The sequence below is a fragment of the Schistocerca americana genome, chromosome 4, assembly GCF_021461395.2.
Source record: "Schistocerca americana isolate TAMUIC-IGC-003095 chromosome 4, iqSchAmer2.1, whole genome shotgun sequence".
NCBI lineage: Eukaryota > Metazoa > Arthropoda > Insecta > Orthoptera > Acrididae > Schistocerca > Schistocerca americana.
Genome location: NC_060122.1, coordinates 818756555 through 818776751, shown reverse-complemented (window position 1 = coordinate 818776751; position 20197 = coordinate 818756555). Strand labels below are relative to the sequence as shown.

Below are 20197 nucleotides of genomic sequence, written 5' to 3'. Positions count from 1 at the left end.
GTATGATTCAGGGTATGAGGGCATGATTTTGGACAGAATATCCTCAATCTCAGGGTGTGCAAGAGCTAGTAAAATCTTGGCGAAGGATGTAAAAGCATTTTCTATGGCTTGGGAGAGAGGAGGAATACTAGCCAGTGGTTGGATTACAATGGTTATGGATTTATTGCTGTCACAGGGAGAACTGGCATGGGAAATCTGTTTCTGAACTTTCTCAGTGGGATACTGTCTGCTTGTAAAAGCTCTGGTGAGGTTTCATCATACATAATTTGGATACCCCATTTCTCACTGCATTTGTGGTGCCCATCAGTGCTGAAGCTGTAGGAAGAAACATTGTGATTTGTAATGGACTGCTGCTATCAGTGTGGTGGTACAGCTAGTGGATGGTGTGTTTGATATGAAATGAGATTTTTGTGCAGTTATATGAGGGGTGGAGATCAAACCTCCACAAAGGTAAATCATGAAGTTGAGCAGAATCACGTGAAGTGAATTTAGGAGTAGATGAGGTTGTGGAGGAAAGAGTGGAGGCTGTTCTTGCCTTGTGTCCAGATGAGCTTTATAATCATCTGCTGTTGAATGGTTGTATTTCTTCAATTTTGTTTATTGTTTTCACCTGGGGTTTTCATTATAGTAATAAATATTTAATGTTACGGTATATTGATAATTTTTACTTATGGACTGTCTCACAGCAACTGAATAAAGCACAATTTTAGTGCCATACGCGTTTCGCCTTTATTTTCTGCAAGGCATTATCAGTGGCCTGAAATATGTACATATGTTAGCTATTTAATTTACATTTTTGTCATTGTACCTATAGGTTATAAACAGTTCTGGTGGTTGGTATTTCCTATTAAGTAGTAATGTTTTGAACTGTACTTTAGTAATGTTTTGAACTGTACTTACAGGTTGCGTGGACAATTTCTTACATATTACGCTCCTGTTGCATTTTTGGTGTTGTTGTTCTTCTTCTTATGAATGCCAGTTTGTGGATTTTTTCCCACATTCCACAGCACTATGAACTGAATGCTTGTTTCAATTTAATGTTTTGGTGTGGAATGTGGGAAAAAAACTGCAAACTGGTATTCATAAGAAGAAGAAGAACACCAAACATGCAACAGGAGCGTAATATGTAAGAAATTGTCCACGCAAACTGTAAGTACAGTTCAAAACATTACTACTTAATAGGAAATACCAACCACCAGAACTGTTTATAGCCTATAGGCACAGTGACAAAAATGTAAATTAAATAGCTAACATATGTACATATTCCAGGCCACTGATGATGCCTTGCAGAAATTAAAGGTGACACGCGTATGGCACTAAAATTGTGTTTTATTCAGTTGCTGTCAGATGGTCCATAAGTAAAAATTATCAATATACCGTAATATTACACACAACTGAGGAAGCCAGGACTACAAAAGTTGGAGATGTAAATATTTAATGTGTTTGTAGCTAAATAACACTTATCTAGTCTAACCAGAAAAACAGTGACTTTTCTGTTTGATGAGAAACTTTAATTAGCAGTCACTTTAAGTATAAATTTAAATCATATCATCAATGTAACATAGCCAAACTAGGTATAATGATGGGGACGTAACTTTGACTTTGATTTTCATTGCAGCAACACGTTTCAAGACAACATGTGACTTCGGCTTTGTCACACTTGATTTGACTGATGTTTATGAAAGGGATCAAGGAATATACACTTGTAAAGCAACCAATTTAAAAGGAGAAGCATTTACCTCCACAACAATATACTGCAAAGGTAAATATGAAATTCACAACAAGACAACTGTTTGTAACACACATATACCTGTCGATCTTTGACTTCTCGTGACATTGCGGATTTGAATGATGCATCTTTGTAGGGAAGGAGAGTCTAATTGAACGTACACAGCACCCAAAAGGAGCTGAAGGTCTGGAAAAAATCCAGGATTTGGAAGAATCACTGAGGAGGCAAGAAGGAGCTCCTCCAGAACCCGAGGAAGGCCATCCGCCTGTCTTCACCTCACAGGTACATTTACAAAAAAAGTCTTTCAAATGTTTGAAAGAGAAATTGTATCATTAACAGAGCTACACACCCTTTAAATTGATGGCACATGCAGTGAATTTGTTGACAAATATCACTGCCTCTAATAACCATATTATGTAATTTGAACAGCTGTACATGTCATATTATAAACCCATTGTGGTTACTGTTTATGGCAAATGAAACTTTTGTACTCAATTATAAGTTTCAGCATTTTTCTGACAATTTACATACATTTTAGAGACACAAAAAGAAAATGAAAGATGTGTATTCTGTGAAAGAATGTCTGTAGTCAAAATACATATCAGAAATAAAAACCAAAATACAGGCAGTTGATGGACTTGTATTTACAAAATATGAAGACAGAATTCCCAGAGATAGGTGTAGCAGAAATGATGAATATCCCCCATGGTGTAGCAGAAATGATGAAACAACATTCAATATCCCCCATACATCCAATGTGGTATGGGTTGCACACATTTGAACAACAGTATAGGCTGGGTTGCGCATGTGTTTTTTAAGTGACAAACAATTGTGCTGTGATTTACAACACCATATCACAGAGACAAAATAATTTTTAGTACCATAGCCATAGCTTCTTGAATGTTCAGAGTGAGGTTTGTTGTCTGGTGCATAAGTCTTCAACAAGTTGCTGTGAGGTATTAAACAAGGAAGCTGATATTTCTGCAAATTCAAAGGAAAGTTGAATGCAAACCATAGGTGACTAGCCACTGCTTCTGCAAATTATCTGATTATTTTGATTCAGTTATCGATGCTTTGTCTTATCTGCAAATGTGACCATTTCTTGAGTTCCTTAGAAGCAGAAAACTTATGAAACACAAAGCAAACATTTAATTTTGCATAACCAAATAATTTCATTCCCTAGTGTGGCATATGTCCAGTGTCAAGAGTTTTCATAATCCCAGTTTTTTATTGAATTCAAAATTTATTTCATTGTGTACTTTAATTTGGCACTAAAGTACAAAAAAGTTAAAGTTAGAGTTGTATAGAATGGTCTGCTGGAACACCAAAGGGGTAGTTAAATAAGCATCTACATCTACATTGATACTCCGCAAGCCACCCAACGGTGTGTGGCGGAGGGCACTTTACGTGCCACTGTCATTACCTCCCTTTCCTGTTCCAGTCGCGTATGGTTCGCGGGAAGAACGACTGTCTGAAAGCCTCCGTGCGCGCTCTAATCTCTCTAATTTTACATTCGTGATCTCCTCGGGAAGTATAAGTAGGGGGAAGCAATATATTCGATACCTCATCCAGAAACGCACCCTCTCGAAACCTGGCGAGCAAGCTACACCGCGATGCAGAGCGCCTCTCTTGCAGAGTCTGCCACTTGAGTTTATTAAACATCTCCGTAACGCTATCACGGTTACCAAATAACCCAGTGACGAAACGCGCCGCTCTTCTTTGGATCTTCTCTATCTCCTCCGTCAACCCGACCTGGTACGGATCCCACACTGATGAGCAATACTCAAGTATAGGTCGAACGAGTGTTTTGTAAGCCACCTCCTTTGTTGATGGACTACATTTTCTAAGCACTCTCCCAATGAATCTCAACCTGGTACCCGCCTTACCAACAATTAGTTTTATATGATCATTCCACTTCAAATCGTTCCGTACGCATACTCCCAGATATTTTACAGAAGTAACTGCTACCAGTGTTTGTTCCGCTATCATATAATCATACAATAAAGGATCCTTCTTTCTATGTATTCGCAATACATTACATTTGTCTATGTTAAGGGTCAGTTGTCACTCCCTGCACCAAGTGCCTATCCGCTGCAGATCTTCCTGTATTTCGCTACAATTTTCTAATGCAGCAACTTCTCTGTATACTACAGCATCATCCGCGAAAAGCCGCATGGAACTTCCGACACTATCTACTAAGTCATTTATATATATTGTGAAAAGCAATGGTCCCATAACACTCCCCTGTGGCACGCCAGAGGTTACTTTAATGTCTGTAGACGTCTCTCCATTGATAACAACATGCTGTGTTCTGTTTGCCAAAAACTCCTCAATCCAGCCACACAGCATAGTTGGAACGGTTTTTTTTCTTTAATGATGCCTTACCTTTGCAAAGTGTTAGTGTTGTGTCTTACATATATCTATGGTGAGTACATGTCATTTTAGTGCTGTTGCTGACAATGCAAGAGAAGGGAGAGGATGAAACATGGTGCTGGCACATACTACACTGAAGTCATTAAAAATCCCTGATTCTTTAAGGAATCAGCCTCAAACATTTGATTGCTGAATAAATGAGTTAACGTGTTAAATATTTGAATTTGAGCATGTAAGCAAGAAGAAGTTTAGAAAATGTTTGAAATTATGCATAAAGTTTGTTAGAAGTTGCTAAGTGCTCCTGTTCTGAAACACTGGATGCGTATAGCCTGGGTAATATGCACCCCATTTTAAGCAAAAGCAAGTTTTCATGCATTCCAATGTTTGTGGCATCACATCACCTGATCTATGTGTCGTACAATGATATAATTTTGTAGGTAAATTCATTAATGTATGTGAATAAATTTGTAGCCAGGTACCTTATGGTTGAAATCGTGTTAGTGAAATAATGGTTTGAAATGAATACTTCAAGTATATAATTGTCTTAAATCAGTCATAACTAATGTTCTTATTTTTCTTCCTCTGTAGTTTCAGGATCTCAAGAACCTTAGTGAGGGAGAGATTGCACACTTTGAGGCTTCCCTTACCCCAGTTGGTGACCAGACTATGACAGTAGAATGGTTCTATAATGGAGAGGTAATCAAAGCAAGTAAGTGTTTCTGAGTACCTCTGTATGTAAAGCTAACTATAATTTTCTGTAAATTCACAGTTTTTTGCAGTTGATTGCTTTTCATTTTTGTCTGTTTGTTGCATTGGAGATACCATTCATATACAAATCAAATTAACATTTTTAATAAGAGGTGTACTCATGCAATGCTGTGAGATTTATATATATTTAGAAGTTGACTGTTTTAAAAAAACTGATAGACTTTCGGAGCTCTTCTCAGCTTTGGTATTATGTGTTTATTTCCATGTTGCTTGTATTTGACAGGTGACCAGTCATTACATACATAAATTATCCCATTAATGTGACACTGTAGTAATGGGAGCATGACATTTTACTTTACTGTTTAAGTGATTTTTTAATGAAAAATGCTTTAAAGATGGAATATACAAAGGCAAGTGTTGAAGACAAGCAAGTAGTGTAAGCATTTGTAAAGCATTATTCATATGTTACTATAATCATGTCATGTACAGAGTTATTGAGTATATTTGCTGCTTGCTCCATGTGCAGTAATGTAAGTTATAGTTAGGTCCCAATGTTTGTTAAGGCTAATTTGGAAATTTCTTTAAGTGACCTCTGTCATTTCTGTTATCATACTTGACAATTTACCACTGAAATATCATTCTTTAGGTTTCATCCTACTTTTTGCAGTAAGTTTTTCATTGTTGTTTCGCAGATGAATTTATTATAATTTCTTGGTTTTTCTCTGAGCTCATAATTTTTATGGACTACATTTTGTTTATTTTTAAAACGAGTCTTGATATTCTCTCTGTGATTGCTTCAATATTGTGTTTATTTTCTTATTCACAATAAATTCTACACCAGAATTCCCACACCCCACCCCCCCTCCCCACCAAGTCTGTTTCTCTGTAATGAAACTTATGTTCTGAATTCATCACTATTTATTCCATGTTTGTAAGATGTCATTTATGAAAACTCTTCCAATAGTTAACTATTCATATTAAATTTCAAATAAAAGGATGTGAAAGTAAATGAAATACAAAATAAAATAAACATTTATTACTTGCAGGTCACCGCATTAGAACTGTACATGCATTTGGGATGGTTGTCCTAGAGATATTAGGAACTAAAATTGAAGATTCCGGCACTTATACTTGTAGAGCAACAAACAAATGGGGCCGTGCCGAAATCAGTGTTGAACTGGAGTGTGTTGACAAGTCAAAGGGTCAGAAACCACACTTTACAACACACATTCAGGTAAGTGAAAAGTGACTCTTGGTAATATATTGCATCAAATGATGGCTATCCCTACCAATGAGATACAGTCATAATCTTTTTGTGATAATGACATTAAACTTGTATTACCATTACAGTAACTTGAAGTAGTCAACACATATTATTTTTTGTTTGATGTCTAGAGAACATTCCATTTGTCTAGATTTATAACAGTTACAAGGTCATTGAATTAACTCTTTGTGTAGTCATAACTAAATTCAAACTGACAACAGTTTTCAGACAAGGTCGTGTAACTGTAATTTGCGCAAGAAATGTATGCCGCCAATAGCATATGGGCTTTTGCCAAATCAATTTACAGCTAAATGTATTGTCCATTCAAGAAAATTGTAACTATGAGGAAAGAGAAATGTGAACATCAGCTGCGTGAGGTCACTGAAATAATTCTGTGGCAACAAGTGAAAATTTGTGCCAGACTGGGACTTGAATCCCGATTTCGCACTTTATGCAAGTGGTCACCTTAATTTCTTCGGCTATATGAGCACGCTCCATGGCCAGCCCAAATTTTCAACTTGCTACACACTACCTCTCGTGACGAGAGGTGGCGCCCTCTACGCGCACTATATAAACAGGACCTCCACGGCCTAGCAGCCAGTCGTAGACTCACCTCAGATGATGTTGCCCGCAGCTGGCAACGAAACGTCAGGGAGAAGTATTTCTACTATTGGACTACAGCCTCTTAGCCCGGAAGTTTTAATTACTGAAGACGCTGGCCATGAAAGCCTACACGCTATGATTATTTTCTGTTCTGCACCCCAGCACCAAATGACATAATTTCACTACAGTTTCTTAACCTCATTTTACTTTTATTTATGTTCTACTTATAACCACTTTTTGAAACACTTTCCTTTCTGTTCAGTCAATCTTCCACGTTCTCATCTGTTACTGACAGAATTATGTCATTGGCAACCATTAAAGGTTTTATTTCTTCTCTCTAAATGTAATTCCCTTTCAAAATTTCTTCCCAGTTTCCTTTACTGCTTACTCTGTTGAAAGATTAAGTTACTTAGGTTGGTTGGTTGTTTGGGGAAGGAGACCAGACAGCGTGGTCATCGGTCTCATCGGTTTAGGGAAGGAAGTCGGCCGTGGCTTTTCAGAGGAACCATCCCGGCATTTGCCTGGAGTGATTTAGGAAAATCACGGAAGACCTAAATCAGGATGGCCGGACGCAGGATTGAACCGTCGTCCTCCCCAATGCGAGTCCAGTGTCTAACCACTGCGCCACCTCGCTCGGTTAAGTTACTTAGAGATAGTTTACATGCTTATCTCACTTCCTCATCAATTACTATAGCTATATTTCTCAGTAACACCAACTGATCTCTCCCAGGTTGGCTTCTACAGTAGATTCTATTGTTTCATAGATAAGTTGTATAAATATTTTGCAACCATGAGTCACTAAACTGATGGGCTTGTAATATTCACACCCCTCTATTCCTGACTTCTTTGGTATTAGGATTATTACATTTTTTTGACATTGTGGCTATGTAGCGACTATTTATCATCTTTCACGGTAAATACTGATATCGTTGCCCTGAGCAGCAGGCGACAGTAATGTCTTTGATTCGGAGTACGGTTCGCTCTATACCTCTGACTTGAATTTCACAGTGTATTGTCTATTCTGTTAATAAAGATGGAATTGTCTACTGAGAACTGGTGTATATTATTATGTATATGCACCTATCAGTACCACACTTCTTACAATATTTTAGGGTAATTTGCCTGCTTGCATACCAAGTGGAACAGTTTTGTCGTGGGTAGATTTTACAAGGAGCTTAAAAATTTTGAATAGTACAATCTACTTGAGGAGCCTTGTTTCAACATAGGTGTTGCAGTTCTTGGTCAGATTCTTCTCACAGTTTCACATCACTTACCTCATGTAACTGTGCTTCCTCTTCTCTTCAAACAGCATTTTTTTTACATAGTCTTTCTGTATACTTCCTCCGCTGTTCAGCATTCTCTTGTTTGCTTAGTAATGATTCATACAGTTGCATCTGTCTTCTCCAGTGGTATTTCTAGTTTTGCTATAAGTGGCATCTATCTTCCCAATAGTCATGACTGCTCCTACAGTTTAACATTTCTTCTCAAGCCATTCTTGCTGTGTCTTTGACATGCAAACAATTTCATTTTTTACACTTGTGTTCCAATTTGCTGGTTTCATTTCTGCATTTTATATTTTCGCCTTTTATCAATTAAATTTGACATTTCAAGTGTCATTCAAGGATTTCTACTAGGCTTTGTGTGTTTCCCTAATTTTTCCTCTGATGCCTTCTTTAATTAATTGTGATTTTTTTAAAACTTACCTCCTAAAACTGTAGCATCAATGAATCTATCATTGTCATGATTCATTGCTGGAACATCCTTATATTCATCTGGATTTCCAGGAATATACTTATGAAATAACTTTGACACCTTTTGCCAGAAGTTGCCACATACCGCCACATCCAATTCTATAACACAATTTGAAAATCATATCCATATGGTGATCCCCCTTAGATTCTTCTTACTTGATTTTGAATGGCTGTGCTGTTTAAATGCATTGCAACATTTAACAAAATATTGTGTCCAATCATTTTCTTCCTTCTTACCTTCTGTATTCATTGCCTGTAAATAAAGGTAAATATATAAAGTACCATAACTCACAGATGGGTAGAGTAAGTTGAGTAACATGAATTAGGTTTGAATTCAGTAGGCCTGCAAACTTTCTCAGAAGATTTCCTGATTTAGTTAAAATTTGCTTCATGCACACCTAGATATTATAATATAATGTTGCATGCAGGTTCTATATAATAAATAGTTCTTAATATTCATGGACAACTGATTTACCTCATTTTGTGCATGAAACACAGATTAACAACAATGCCTGAGAAGATATTTCTTTTTCAAAATCACCTTCATTGGTGACTAAATTTAATATTGCCAGTAAAATACGTAAACAGATAAATTAATGATATGAATATAATAGAGGGAAACATTCCACGTGGGAAAAATATATCTAAAAACAAAGATGATGTGACTTACCAAATGAAAGCGCTGGCACGTCGATAGACACACAAACAAACACAAATATACACACAAAATTCTAGCTTTCGCAACCAACGGTTGCTTCATCAGGAAAGAGGAAAGAGGGAAGGAGAGGGAAAGGGAGAGGGAAAGGGAGAGGGAAAGGGAAAGACTTCCCTCTTTCCTGACGAAGCAACCGTTGGTTGCGAAAGCTAGAATTTTGTGTGTATATTTGTGTTTGTTTGTGTGTCTATCGACGTGCCAGCGCTTTTGTTTGGTAAGATACATCATCTTTGTTTTTAGATATAAACAGATAAATTCATATTTAAGAAGTTAATAACATCTCTGGTATGTAGTACATGGAACAATATCTGAAAATACAAGAATTTTTAGACTACCATCCTATATTAGAATAAAAGCTACAACATTAATTCTATACTTTTTAATTGTTGACCGTTGCTTGCAATATGAACTGCTGAGAGGAACAGTGTGGTGCAATGCTAAATTTAAAAGTTAATTCCCATTTCAGCACATCCTTTCCTCATTTTCAAATTTTATCAGAGCTAAATAAAATTTTTAAAAAACACATATATTTTTCTAAGAAAAATAAAAGAGTTACTTTTCAAAAACAATTTATTTTTTATTTTTTCAAGATCAAAAATTAATTTCAGTATTGCTGTGGTGTACACCAAATTAAAACACAATCAAAGAGCTTTAAAATGACATGAGGGTCAGCTCTGTAGATCCAACAGTTTTGAATTTACACTGAAATTCATTCCTGAAAATGTGGGAAAAACTGACAAATTTTTCAAATTTTTGGTGGTGGAACAAAAACCTGATGTCATTGAAAGCTGTTGGCATTTGTAGCATTTCATAACTGCATTGTTACTTTTAGATATGGTATTAAAAAAAGTCAGTGAAAACTATGACTTCAAAGTATCATTAACCAAAAATATTTGATTTAATATGAAATGATCGTGTAGACTGAAATGCTCATGTTACAACATAGATGTCAGTGGTGATGTGAACTTATAAAATAAACTTTCGCACTTGCTCTGATTTTGCAAATTATTTAAATAAATTATATTTGTACAGATTTAGTCATTTAGTTTTAATGAATTGTCACTTTTTACAGAGAACTGTTATTTACTTTCTAAAATTTAATTGCAGAGTCTTGAGAATCTGAAAGAAGGTGAATCTGCTCATTTTGAATGCACACTAACACCTGTGGGAGATCCTAACTTGAAAGTGGAATGGTTTCACAATGGCGAGCCACTGCGACACTCCTCCAGAATCAAATCAGTATCTGATTTTGGCTTTGTTGTGATGGATATCTCATATGTCCAGAGCCACGATACAGGGGAGTATGTGTGCAGAGCGAGCAACAAGTAAGTGTGCATAATAGAATTTATTGATGTATCAGAAATTAGGCTACTGTCTGAATGCTGAGTGCTTAAAGCGGAAATCTTATAACACCATCGTGTACCATTTCTTTTTTACACTTTGTGAAAACATTCTTAATTTAAATACACACATCAAAAAATGTTTTGCATCACCCCGGTTCCCAGAACTCCTGAAGATAGATGTTGACTGTGGATAATGTATCACAGACACAATCCCTTTGTCACTGAAACCACCCAGAGATGTAAACAACCATGCATGAGCAGCGCCTATTAGACAGGGGGGGGGGGGGGGGGGGGGGGGGGGGGGGGAGGTCTGACAGATGATCAGTTCGTCATTCCACCAGGAAGGAGGTACAAGGCCCATGTTGTCTGTAGTTCAACCATGCCTAGACGGTCAATACCGTGGTTTGATTGTGTCCGCATTGTTACTTTGTGCCAGGAAGAGCTCTCAACAAGGAAAGTGTCCAGGTGTCTCGGAGTGAACCAAAGCGATGTTGTTTGGACATGGAAGAGATACAGAGAGGCAGGAACTGTCGATGACATGCCTCACTCAGGCCGCCCAAGGGCTGCTACTGCAGAGGACCACTACCTACTGATTACGGCTTGGAGGAACCCTGACAGCAATGCCACCATGCTGAATAATGCTTTTCATGCAGCAACCGGACGTCGTGTGAAAACTCAACCTGCATGATACGCAACTTCACTCCCGATGTCCATGGTGAGGTCCATCTTTGCAACCACGACACCATGCAGCGTGGTACAAATGGGCCCAACAACATGCTGAATGGACTGCTCAAATTTGGCATCACATTCTCTTCACCGATGAGTGTCGCATATGCCTTCAACCAGACAGTTGTCAGAGATGTGTTTGGAGGCAACTCGGTCAGGCCGAACATGTTAGACACACTGTCCAGAGAGTGCTGCAAGATGACGGTTCCCTTCTGTTTTAGGATGGCATTATGTGGGGCCAATGTATACTGCTGGTGGTCATGGAAGCTGCTGTAACAGCTGTACGTTATGTGAATGCCATGCTCCGACTGATAGTACAACCATATTGACAGCATATTGGTGAGGCATTCATCTTCATGGATAACAATTTGTGCCCCCATTGTGCACATCTTGTGGATGACTTCTTTTTGGATAACGACATTGCTCGACTAGAGTGGCCAGCTTGTTCTCCAGACATGAACCCTATCGAACATGCCTGGGATAGATTGAAAAGGGCTGTTTGTGGACGACGTGACCCACCAACCTCTCTGAGGGATCCACACCAAATTGCCATTGAGGAGTGGGACAATCTGGACCAACAGTGCCTTGATGAACTTGTGGATAGTACGCCACGACAAATACTGCATGCATCAATGCAAGTGAACGTGCTACTGGGTATTAGAGGTACCGGTGTGTCCAGCAGTCTGGACCACCACCTTTGAAGGTCTTGCTGTATGGTGGTACAACATGCAATGTGTGGTTTTCATGAGCAATAAAAAGGGTGAAAATAATGCAGAATAATGTTTATGTTGATCTCTATTTCAATTCTCTGTACAGGTTCCGGAATTCTCGGAACCGAGGTGATGCAAAACTTTTTTTGATGTGTGTATTATGAAATTTGATTCACAAATTGTGAGCTTAAATTGACTTCAGCTGTAGTATTTACTGTGATATATGAAAACAGATGTTGTACTGAGACTCAAACCCAAATTTCCCGCTGTAAGCAAGTGGTCGCCTTAACAACTTTGGGTTTCTAATCTCACCTCCAGGATGGACCCAAATGTCCATATGGCACACGTGTCCACATCTCCTAATGCTTGCACCCACACTGTGTGATTCCCGCCAGGGAGGGAAATTCAATGTGATGGTCATTTTTAGCCAGTCATGGCATGTCGTACTTATTATGTTATTGTGCAATGTTGGTATTGAAGATTCACATTATATAGTGCTGCTTCAGACATGCATGCATTGTCAACACAGACATTGTATTAGGTCAATTGTCAGCATAGACATTGTACAGTAATATAATACTTAATTTATGTTGTCCATCAACATATTTTCATTTAATTTGTATAAGATATAGTTGGATAAATCAATTATTTTTTCCTCTCTCCTGTGCTAGACTTGTCACAATTTAATCTTCCTGCTAGAGACAATCTGTTGGTTTATTTGGATGTTTTTTGTCTTTGTTTTTTATTTATGCTAAGGCTGAGAAATACTATCCATGTATTATTTTCTCTAAGTCAGACTGTACACCATGGAAATTGATTTTTGTAGGTATGGGGAAGACTTTACAAGAGCAACCATAAAATGTTCTGGACGTGGTGGTGTGTATTTGGACAGTCTGCAGCCTGATGCACTTGCTCGCATTCGTGAAATGGAGCTCTCCCAGGGTGGGCAACCTCAGGCTCCAACCACTCCTGTTCTTGAACCACCTGTTTTTACCACACATATATCAGATGTCACAAACCTGGTTGAAGGGCAAAGTGCACACTTTGAGGCTCGTCTTACACCAGTCAATGATCCAAACCTCACAGTAAGTAAAAATATTTAAGAATATTGCATGTGGGGAGCTTTTCTTTCCCATTGCAAGCTTTTAATGTGAACTTCCATTGTGTGTGATGCTGCTATTGGCATACTCATCTTATCACATATGCTTCATTATTTTTTTAGAGACAGACTTTTGTAACATTATTATGAGAAGATAAACTGATAACTTTTCTTTTGTTAAGAATAAGCACTAATTATATAAGGGTCATTGGAAAAGTTGTGGCAACCATTTCAAATACGGTAACAAATTAAAAAGTCTGAAATATGCAATTAGAAGGTTAGTTCGAATGTAAACATTATATGCAGGAAGATAGATAAATAAACACGCCGCCATGAAGATATAGCATGTTTAAAATGTGTTTTACTGTCAGTTGTGACAGTACACAACAGTACAGGGCAGGAACATGGGCCTGCGACATCTTAGAGTCCCTAAAAATAGTCTCACAATGAATCCATCGCACACTGCCAACACTGTGGAAGATGCTGAATGCCCGTGGACTCAAACTGAGTGAATTGTTGGATCTCAGCTGTCACTGCTGTGGCAGTATCTTCATGTGTTTGAAAGCGTATTTGCGCAATGGGTTTTGTGGTTTTGATACGAGGTCATAATTGCAAGGAGATAAGTCTTGCAAATATGGTGGATGCTGTAGTACTTCCTGTCCCCATTGCACAAGCAAATTCCATACACATGCTGCGATATGGGCTCTCACATTGTCCTGAAGAATTAATGCATCGTGTAGATGTTCAGGACATTTCTTGCGAATAGCCCATCGTAGTTGTCATTGCAGGAAGTGTGACAGTAATGCAGTGAATTAACATATGAGTGAATTCCATGTGATATGGAATGGCACAAAATCACTCCTCTAATGTCATTGGGTATAGCGACCATTAATTTGGCAGTAGAATGATTGTGGAAAATTTTCTGCCTGTGTGGTGAACCTGGATGATGCCATTCTGTGGACTGGCATTTCAGTTCTCGCTCATAGGCCCTGTCCCAAAATTTATCTATGCTGACAATTCTCACAAGCATATTTTCTCCCTCCTACATGTAATGTGCTAAATGCGTGTGACAAGTTTCACAACATGTCCACTTTTCCATTGCACTTAGTTTGTGAGGCACCCACTTTGTAACAACTTTACGCAACTGTAGCGTGTCACTTAAAATCCTGTAGAGTGTTGTCTTTTCAACACCAGTATGGTGCTGTAATACCTGCATCGTCTGTCATCTGTCATTCTCCAATTATTTGGTGATCTGGGTATGAGCACAGTCCGTGTGTACACTGACAGGCCGCCCAGATCAGTGCATGTCAGCTGTTGCAGTTCTGCTGTGCCCAAATGGATCTACCTACCAAGAAACCATTCGGTACTGTAGAGGATCATTTCCTACTGCTTCCACAAGCTCCTTGTGGCATTGTCACACATTTCTTCCACAGTGGACTGCAATCTGTACATAAGAGCACTATTCAAGTCAGGTAGCATCCACCCTGAATGGATGCTCAACTTACACTGTGGTCTCCCTTCACACTTCATTCTCTTGGAAAGGACTGCCATCTAGCATCATGTCATGTTACTGTGGATTCTTGGAGAGACTCCTGATGCCATGGAATGAACATTGTTTGTAATGTGCTATTGTGTACTGTTGCAATTGACAGTAAAACATGTTTGCAATCACAAACTTTTTTTTCATCTTTTCCGCATGCTGTATCTTTGTGGTGGTATGTGTGTGTTCATCCCTCTCCCTACATGTAATTTTACATATGAACTACTGGTAACCTTCCTTTTGCATATTTCAGAATTTTTTAATTAATTACCATTTATGAGACAAAAATTTGTTGCAATGACTTTTGCAATTTACGTATTGTTTCATCAATATTGTCAGTGTGTGATCTTAATTTGTCAGTCCTGGTTCTGGCCTGTGTTGTGAATACAGTTCAGAGACCTTTCCAGCCTATATATCTTTAAAAATCAATATTTTGTAATCTTTTGTTTTGGGTTAACACAGTATAGGTACCGTATTTACTCGAATCTAAGCCGCACTCGAATCTAAGCTGCACTCGAATCTAAGCCGCACCTGAAAAATGAGACTCGAAATCAGGGGGAAAAAAAAGTCCCGAATCTAAGCTGCACCTGAAATTTGAGACTCGAAATTCCAAGGGAGAGAAAAGTTTTAGGCCGCAGATCCAAATCGAAACAAAGTTTGTCCACTGTAATATGAGACACAATTTAGGTCGAATGAATGACTATACAGCTACAGTAGTTTGGTTCGAGTCTTAAGCTTAGCAGTTAAGCTTTACCATGTAGCCATTGCTATGCGTTAGGTGCCCCATCCGTATTTATACGGGTACCATTCCTTTTTCACGTGCTTCGTCTGGTTTGAATTGATTGCTTCTTTTTTTTTTGATCTGGTAAGTGCCGTTCTCTTTGTTATAGATGTTTACGTCACTCTAACCTGAAAATGCGTTACTGTACTGTGTCACGCATTGTTTTTCGCATTCTGATAGTGAGTGTTTACGACTTGCTTTTGTGTGCGCTACCGCCGCTTAAAAAAAAAAAGAGGAATTGTCTCATTAGCGACACAATGGCAAGAGACTGCTTGCCATTTGCTGTTACTTACACTGCTGCTTTCTTTGATAATGATCAACAAGAACCAAATAATAGACTGCGTATGATAGAAGATGTTCTGAACGAGAGTTTAGTGAAAATTTTTCTCCGGTTGAAAATTTTTTCAGACGCCTCTGTAGTACATTACATTCTGCACAGAAATTAGTCATCTTAGATTTAAAAATATTGTCAATTGCCGTGCTTCATTTCTGACTGTATCACTATTAGTCATAAGAACAATACGATTATAAACATGACATATGTATATTATTCTGCGTTTGCTGTTGTCTCACTCTAGTTTTGTAGTTTATTAGGCGGACAGGATTTAAATGAGGTAGCAGCAAACACGAAAGAATACATGGCAAAATGTTTATATTCGTACATTATTCTTATGGTGAAAAGAATACTGCATGTGATTCACAATTCATAAAAGTTCTTATTAGCAACGATCTCTTGTCACAGGTAGGAAAAAATTCAGAACGTAGGGTTGGTGAAAAAAAGCTCATCTTCCACTCTCTCTCTCTCTCTCTCTCTCTCTCTCTCTCTCTCTCTCTCTCTTTTTTTTACTGATGCAGAGGTTTTGTTGCCAGTATTTGTCTTTGTGCCTGCAAAGCATGCCTATGTAGCGCTACATAATTCGACGGCAGAAGTTAGTTGTGGCGGCACCTACCAACATTTTTCAGAACTTCTGCTTACTTTGCACTCGATTCTAAGCCGCAGACGGGTTTTTGGATTACAAAAACCGGAAGAAAAGTGAGGCTTAGATTCAAGTAAATACGGTATATGGTATGTAGAACAATATGAGGATCTATTTATGTAAATTTGAAATTCATATCAAGATGTCGTTAATTCATACAGGATTGTCTCAGAATTAAGCAAGTATGATTTCAGGGATATGTGGGCATAGAAAGAGTAATAAAAACTTATGTGTAGCTTAGTGAAGCTAAATGACTGATGAAATGATAAAATGGATTACTAATCATCCATAAGAAGTGTGAAAGATTCTCTGGCTTCTGAAAACTGATGAAGCTCAAAAGAGAAGTTTAATCAAAGACATGACAGATAATGATGACAGATAATGATGGAAAAGGAAAAAGAAAATAATGAAATTGGGAGACCACACACACACACACACACACACACACACACACACACACACACAGTCATTCACACAAGCAAGTACACCTTACAAACATGTGACTGCCGTCTCTGGCAGCTCGGACTGGAATGCAACAGTTATGTAGAATGGAAGCAGCTATCTGGAGGGAGCGGGGAAGGGGAAGCAATAGCCATGTATGGATGGGGGCAGAGAAGAACACTTTCTGGAGGAGTGTGCAATGACTAGAATGCCAACAGGCACAGCATCATGAGGATTTGAGGCAGGGAGTTTGGGGGGGGGGGGGGGTGATGATGAAAAAGGAGAGGAGGGGAGAGGGAGAAAGACGAGTGGATACATTGACAGATGGCGTCACACAAAGAGGGGAGGAGATGAGAATAGGGAGGAAGTGAGAGGACAGTGGGTATGGAAACTGTTAGGTGGAGGGTGTGAGGACAGTAATTCACTGTAGGTTGGGGCTGAAATAATTTCGGGGGTGGAGAATGTGTTGTAAGGGTAACTCCCATCTGCGCAGTTCAGAAAAACTGGTGGTGGATGAGAGGATAGAGATGACTCGAGTAATGAAGCAGCCATTGAAATCAAGTATGTTCAGCTGCATGTTGTGCCAAAGGTTGGCCTACTTTGCTCTAGTCCACATTTTGGCAGTAGTTGTTCATCCAGGTGGACAGCTATTTGATAGACATATCAATATAAAAAACTGTGCAGTGATTGAAGCAGAGCTGGTATATGACATGAGTGCTTTCACAGGTGGTCTGGCCTCTGATGGGGTAGGGTAATCCTGCAATGGGACTGGAATAGGAAGTGCTGTGTAGGTGTATTGGGCAGGTCTTGCACCTGGGACTCCCAATGGGATATCATCTCTATGACAAGGGGTTGGAATTGGGAGTGGCTGAGGGATGGACTAGAATGTTGTGCAGGTTGGGTGGTTGATGGAATACCACTTTAGGAGGGGTGGGAAGGATCTTGGGTAGGGTGACCCTCATTTCAGGGCACGATTAGAGGTAATCAAAGCCCTTGCAAAGTATGTGGTTCAGTTGTTCCAGGCTGGAGTGGTACTGGGTGTTGAAGGGGGCACAATATGCTTTAGGTGATAAATTCTAACTATTTTTTGTACACATAATCGTCAATGTTGGGAACAAGTATTTGTGGCATATAAAGCCTCATATTACAATTGAGTTTATCATTGTTGACAGATGAAATACACATGAATTTAGTAGTCTTCAAAGCCTTCAAGTGCATAAAGGAATGTGACACTGATTGTATTTTGACAATTTCAAAAATTTACACTTGAGGGCTTAGTGTAAAAGATGACAAGAAGTGGATTATGTGTTTCTGCCCATTATTGTATTGGAGTTCTTTGACATCCATTTGCATATTCCATGGAGCGTGTGATAATTTACTATTACAAACACTTCATAAACAAGTAAAACATAACTGTCTTGTTACTGCAAAAAATATTAAATTCAGAGGCACATGTGCTTGCCAATACCCACTTGGAAGATACAGCTTCCATTACTGCCACACATGAAAGTAAATATACAGTACTCCTAAATTCTGTTTCTTCTTCAGACTACAAAGAGGAGTGTGCTACACAGAATGAAAGAGGAGTGTGTGGGGGAGGGGTGGGGGGGACGGGGCAGATCCTTCAGACCACAGATTAAAAGCAGCCCACCAAGTTTGAGGAGGAAAGGAGGCAGATATATCACTCAGTAATGTGGCTGTGTGTGGAGAAACGGTATCAAAATTTGGTTTGCCCGTGATCAGATACACTTTATGGGCTACCATATCGTACACAAATCAGTAAGATATGCAAAAGCAATTAATTTCTCCCTTTAACTATCACTTTAACAACTTCTAAATAAATACTTTTTTAAATTAGTGGTAGCAGTATCATTCCAATTACAGCTGCTGCTTTTATGTGTTATGAAGGATAATTTCTATCAATTGATACTTTACCTCTGAACTCAAGTCATGGGAAATGCAGATGAAGTATATGCCAGTGATTATGGGTTTTTGGGATGGAGTTAAGCATTAGCTGCATATTGCCACTTGAGAATGGGTACTGAAACCCAAGTTGCATTATAGATATTGGTGTAGTGCATTATCTATTTCAATTGTTTGCATTACAGGTTGAGTGGTTTTACAACGGTAAAAAGCTCCCACATGGCCATCGTTACAGAACATTCCATGACTTTGGTATTGTTATTTTGGACATCTTATATTGTTATGAAGAGAACTCCGGAGTTTATGAATGCCGTGCAGTCAACAAAGTAGGCCAGGATGTCACAAAAGCAACACTAAAATGTGTATCAAAGGCCAATCTCATCTTGGATTCACAGTTGCCTCGAGTAAGTAATCATTCATATATATTAAGCTGAAGAATTCAATCAGAGAATAGCCGTTTCATGTTTTTCTGTATAATTTTTGTGTAGAATCATGAAAAAAGTAAAATCAGACTCATTTGGTTCACTCCACTGGGAACTGCCTTCAGTGTGAGAATCAGAGTTATGATTAAAAAAAAAGCAATAAGACATCAAGAACCATAAAAGTTACCACAAAAGGCTTAGAGCAGGTTTGCTGCAACAACAAGGGCATAATGCATTTACTGTAGATCTGTGGCTTAAATGGGTATAGAGAATCACTCACAAAAATGGGTAGACCTTTTTAGTCATATTTTATGCAACTACAGTAGAGAGCTAAAAAATCATAGATAATAATGGAATTATTTAAGGATAATCAGTATGATCATCAACATATCACAAGAAATGAAGACAATTTTTTGCCTCCTACTCAGCATTGAAAACTGTATTTCCAGGAGCAGGTATCAACAACAAATTAATTCTGAACACTAAGCCAGTTCTGTTGAACAAACTAAGCTACACAGTGTGCTCCAGAGATTGAATTCCAAAACAATAAACTGATTATTTAAGTTAGATGTAGTTTATTACTAGTCTCTGTGATTAGGCAGTAAATAAATCACATGTTTAAGCTATCATTGATGCCTCATATTAGCTGTAGTTTTATACCAATTTAGTTATTTTGTACTTTTTATGTCTCTCCTGTACAGCAATCACATGATTACTAAATGTAGATTATGAGATGAATAGGCCTCTCATGTACATATGGATTTCTTAGTGTTGAAATTAGTTTTTGTGGAGTCCTTGAGAAATAGTAGCCTCTATTGTGGTCACAAAGTATTTTTGTTGGAGAACTGGCCATACAACATCATTATTCAATTTGGTAACATTTTACTAATTTTTGACCATTCATGCCATTCAGCTGATTGATGATGAAATGACCTTTAAAAGTTATTACTTTCGAACAGCTTAAGCAGTCAGCAGTTGTGACTTTGCTTTTCTCCTTTTTCCTGTAGCTAATAACAGTAGTTGTATTTCATAATTATATTTGTTAGCTTGGTGTTAAAGAGGCTACATGTTGTGAACATCAGATTAGATGAA

General features: G+C 38.3%; 1 protein-coding gene across 1 annotated transcript in view; it reads left to right on the top strand.

The window, feature by feature from the left end:
• The window catches only part of LOC124613827 (titin), a 524266-nt gene that overhangs the window by 155624 nt on the left and 348445 nt on the right, over window positions 1-20197 (top strand). The window contains exons 46-52 of the mRNA XM_047142550.1: window positions 1619-1762; window positions 1866-2011; window positions 4691-4811; window positions 5857-6044; window positions 10251-10468; window positions 12749-13007; window positions 18869-19087. Of these exons, the coding sequence (XP_046998506.1) occupies window positions 1619-1762; window positions 1866-2011; window positions 4691-4811; window positions 5857-6044; window positions 10251-10468; window positions 12749-13007; window positions 18869-19087 (1295 nt within the window). The remainder of the gene's footprint in view (window positions 1-1618; window positions 1763-1865; window positions 2012-4690; window positions 4812-5856; window positions 6045-10250; window positions 10469-12748; window positions 13008-18868; window positions 19088-20197) is intronic.